Raw genomic sequence first — 4,948 nt, 5'->3', positions numbered from 1 at the left:
ATAGTTTTAAGAATAACAGGCTTTGCACTTCTTTTCTTAAATTTATTCCTAGGTATTTTATTCTTTTTGATATTCATGTAACTGAAATTCTTTCATCAATCACGTTTTCAGATTATTTCCTTATGTATTATTTATTTAATAATAGCAACAAACATAAATATTATGCATATAATTATATTATGTATAAATATTTATATTATAATGTATTAATTTATGTTAATATAATGTATTGATATCTTATTGTTTATATCAATAAATGTATTGCTATACATGCATGTATAAATATTACATATGTATAAATATGTATATATTTATATACATATACATATAAATATGTATATATTTATATAAATATGTATAAATATATACATATTTATATAAATGTATGTATAAATATGTATATATTTATATAAATGTATAAATATATGTATCAGTATGTATATATTTATGTGAATGTATAAATATGTGTATAAATACTATGCATGTATAAATATGTATACAAGCATGCATATTATATATGCATAAATATGTAAACATAAATGCATACATGCTATATGAATAAATATGTACACATACATGTATACATACCTGCATACATATTATATATGTATCAATACGTGTATACATGCATGTATACGCACACATGCATACTTGCATGCATGTATACACATGTGTAAATATGAATCATACACGTGTACATACAGGTGTACATACATGCGTACATATGTATACATATACACATGTATGTGTGTATGCATAAATATGTACACATGCATGCATACATACATATGTACATGCATTGTGTATGCAATATATGTGTATGTGCATGTGTGCATGCATGTATATCATAAATGTATACATACCAGTATACATACCACTATACATACATGTGTACACGCATGTGTGTGGGTATATATCCTGCATGTACACACCTATATATATCATGCATGCATACATGCATGTATGCACAGATCATGCATGTACATTTATACATGCACACACGTGTGAACATGCATGCACACATGCCATGCATGTGCACACACATGTACACATAAATGCTCACATGTCGCACATGTATACATGTATGTATACCTATGCATGTGTGTATGCGTGCACACATTCATATGCACATATCAAACATGTAAACATGCATATATAAATACATGTTCATATGAAACATGCACATGCATGCTACATGCATGTACACATATCACACATGCATACATTATACAAATATGTATGCATATATGTATACATGCATGCATATATCATGCATATATGTATGATATATGCATGCATGTATACACACCATACGTATATACATGCACACATATTCATGTGTACACATCATACATGCACACATGTATACATGCCATAAATGCACAATGCCTGTAGACATACACCATACATGTACACACCATACATGTATAACATGCATGTATACATATCAAACATGTGTGCCATACATGTATACATACGATACATGTATACATGCCGGCATACATAACAGTATACATACATGTATACATACATGCATGCATACATGCACACATACATACTTGTATACACACCATACATGTGCACATACTTGTATACATACCATACATGTGGACATATATGTGTGCATATCATACCTCTGTGCATGTGTGCATGTCATACATGTGTACACACATGTGCAGATATAAAATGTGTGCGCACACATACACATGTATGCATGCATGTATACGTATAATGCATGTATACATATACATATGCATGTGCACATACATGTATACACCTACTATAATTGAAGCATAAGTCTTTTATTATAGAAATAAGATCACTGTGTTTCCAGTAGCTAACTCCACTTTGTAGAGAAGTATCTGAAGTATCATCCCTCTTTCAATCGTTAAATTTTTCTCTCTTTTAAATGCTTACAAAATAAGTCACATTTACCAATGGCTGCACACCGTCTACCACATCTGTTAGAGATGACAAGGAAGTGGCAAGAGTCCTTTCTTCCACCACTCTCAGTGTGTGAGACTGGCCATCATTCCTCACAAGCAGCCTATCCAAAAATGGATTCACTGCTCAAGGAACAGGAAGGGGACACGCTTCCAAAGTTAAGGAGTTCATCCACATATTTTTAAACCCAGCTCCGCCTGGTGACCGTGGACAACCATGACAACACATTCCTGGAAGCCACTCTGCCACTCATGCCCACTCTCAGGATAACAATCTCAGCTGCCCTCTAGACAGAACAGCAAGAACATTCTATCGCCAAACGCTTTGCACACATTATTTCACGTAATCCTCATCTTACCCCTTTGGGCTGAAAGGTCAGAGAGTTCAGGCAAATCTACAACTGCACAGCTGGTGAGTGGGTAAGTGGGAGAGCCAGAATTCCAACTTCTCCAAGCATTTGGGAGAAGCCCCTGAAGAAGACGTTGGGAGAGAAGGAGCTCAGACATTCCAAGTAAGCGGGGAGCCTGTAAGGTGAAATATTTCCTTCTCCTTCTGTGACACTCACTGAGTAGAAGAAGTGCTCGCTGAGAAACTGAGGGACAGGACTAATTATCCAGCTCACAGTGCTCCTACTCACCAATGCACAGTCACACACAATTCACTGAAACATCTTTTACATACCTTGTGCAGATAACAGAAGACAATTAAGATTACAGATATATATATATTTTTTGAGATGAAATTTTGCTCTTGTTGCCCAGGCTGGAGTGCAATGTTTAGATCTCAGCTCACTGCAACTTCCACCTCCCAGGTTCAAGAAATTCTCCTCTCTCAGCCTCCTGAGTAACTGGGATTACAGGCGCCCGCCACCACATGTGGCTAATTTCTATATGTTTTAGTAGAGACAGGGTTTCACCATGTTGGCCAGGCTGGTTCTGAACTCCTGACCTCAGGTGATCCAGCACCTCGGCCTCCAAAAGTGCTGGGATTATAGGCATGAGCCACCATGCCCAGCCAAAATTACAGATTTTAAGGCTGGATGCAGTGGTTCAGGCCTATAATCCTAGCACTTTGGGAGGTCAAGGTGGGAGGATTACTTGAGCCCAGGAATTCAAGATCAGCCTGGGCAACACAGTGAGACCCCATCCATCTCTACTAAAAATAGAAAAAATTAGCTGGGTGTGGTGGTGCATGCCTGTAGTCCCAGCTACTCCCAAGGCTGAGGCTGGAGGATCGCTTGAGCCCAGGAAGTCGAGGCTGCAAGGAGCCATGATGGCACCACTGCACTCCAGCCTGGGGGTCAGAGCAAGACTCTGTCTCAATAAATAAATAAGAATAATAAAATAAAATGACAGATTTTAACGTAGGACTTTTAAAATCCAGGACATAGCCCTCTATTCTTATGCAGAAAATCAGCAAAGTTTATGTCAACATATGTCTTATTTTACATAATGTGCCACTCCTCTGCTCCATGCTCCCTGGGTGCTCATATATGAAGACTCTGATGCCAACAGACGGAGTCTCAGAGGGAGTGGCTGTGCCTCAGGCAGGTGCACAGGGAGGCAAGCCATGCCACACACCACAGGGGCCATGAGTACTCAAGCCTGGGTGAGACAATGAGCCCCAGTCACCCAGGAGAGGGGCTGAATTTAACTTGAGCTGCTGGCCGACTCTGCAGTTCGCCACAGCACAAAGAATTATTTCAATGAGAAATGCTTATCCCTCATAGAATTCTTTTCTTTTTAGAGACTGGGTCTCACTCTGTCCCCCAGGCTAGAGTGCAGTGGTACAATCAGGGCTCACTGCAGCCTCGACCTCCTGGGCTCAAGCAGTCCTCCTGCCTCAGCCTCTGGAGTATCTAGGACTACAGGTGAAGGCCACCATGGCTGGCAATTTTTTTTTTTTTTTATGTAGAAATCAGGGGTCTCAATATCTTGCCTACATGGGTCTCGAACTCCTGCCCTGAAGTGACTCTCCCACCTCAGCCTCCCAAAGCACTATGATTACAGGTTTGAGCCACCACACCCAGCCCCGTAGAATTCTTATGAGGGGAAAAAAACCCAAAACTTAAAATTCAGAGCATGGCTTTTCTGATAATAGATGAATCATTATCTATGCCAAACTTCTGTGGTTCATTCCCACCCCTGCTCCTGCCTGTGTCAGCACTAACCTCTCTGGACCTCCTTCTTCTCATCTGAAAACCTGGAACTATGAAGCTCACCTCACCATTTTGCTTAGAGAATCAATAAGATAACATTTGAAAGTTATTCCTTTCCTATGCCTCATCTTCTTTCAAAGATGAAACTAAATAACTCTATAATGCTTCCCTGACAAGGAGAAGTTTTGTGTCGTTTTATTTAAAATCACCATGTTGTAAAGAGGGAATTGGAAGGAGAGTTGATTAATAAGGATAATGTTCCAAATGTCTGGGAAATATAAGGCAGGTATCCTATTAATACACATCAATAGGAACTGTAAGAAACTGCTAGGAAGCTCTTCTTCCATGTTAGCCTGGGTGTATGTGCCTAGCAATGCTCAAAAGGATGCTCTGAACAGTGATGGTGAGGATGTGGAGAAACTGGAACCCCTGAGCAGCTGCCACGGAAAACTATACAATGATTACTCAAAAAAGGTAACTACAGACCGGTCATGGTGGCTCACGCCTGTAATCCCAGCACTTTGGGAGGCTGAGGTGGGCATATCACCTGAGGTCAGGAGTTCGTGACCAGCCTGTCCAACATGGTGAAATCCCATCTCTACTAAAAATACAAAAATTAGCTGGGTGTGGTGGCATGCACCTGTAATCCCATCTGCTTGTGAGGCGGAGGCAGGAGAATTGCTTGAGCTGGGGAGGTGGAGGTTGCAGTGAGCTGAGATCACACAACTGCACTCCAGCCTGGGTGACAGAGTGAGACCCTGTCTCAGGAAAAAAAAAAAAAAAAGTAACCTAAAATTATCATCTGACCTAGCAATTCCATCTGGGACATCCACAGAAGAATTGATA

The 4,948-nt window shown here is 39.8% G+C and overlaps 1 protein-coding gene across 1 annotated transcript; it reads right to left on the bottom strand.

Moving 5' to 3' along the window:
- Positions 1-332: 332 nt before the first annotated feature.
- On the bottom strand, positions 333-788 carry LOC105521106 (putative uncharacterized protein YIL100W; the record flags this gene model as incomplete). The annotated part of the gene is made up of 3 exons (XM_011955138.1): positions 741-788; positions 574-588; positions 333-416 (listed from the first exon to the last, which is right to left on the bottom strand). Coding segments are annotated over exons 1-3 (147 nt in total), but the record flags the coding sequence as incomplete, so codon positions are not given.
- Between the last annotated feature and the right edge of the window lie 4,160 nt (positions 789-4,948).

Source organism: Colobus angolensis, unplaced genomic scaffold, assembly GCF_000951035.1.
Source record: "Colobus angolensis palliatus isolate OR3802 unplaced genomic scaffold, Cang.pa_1.0 Scaffold396, whole genome shotgun sequence".
NCBI lineage: Eukaryota > Metazoa > Chordata > Mammalia > Primates > Cercopithecidae > Colobus > Colobus angolensis.
This window is presented reverse-complemented; position numbering and strand designations above follow the sequence as displayed.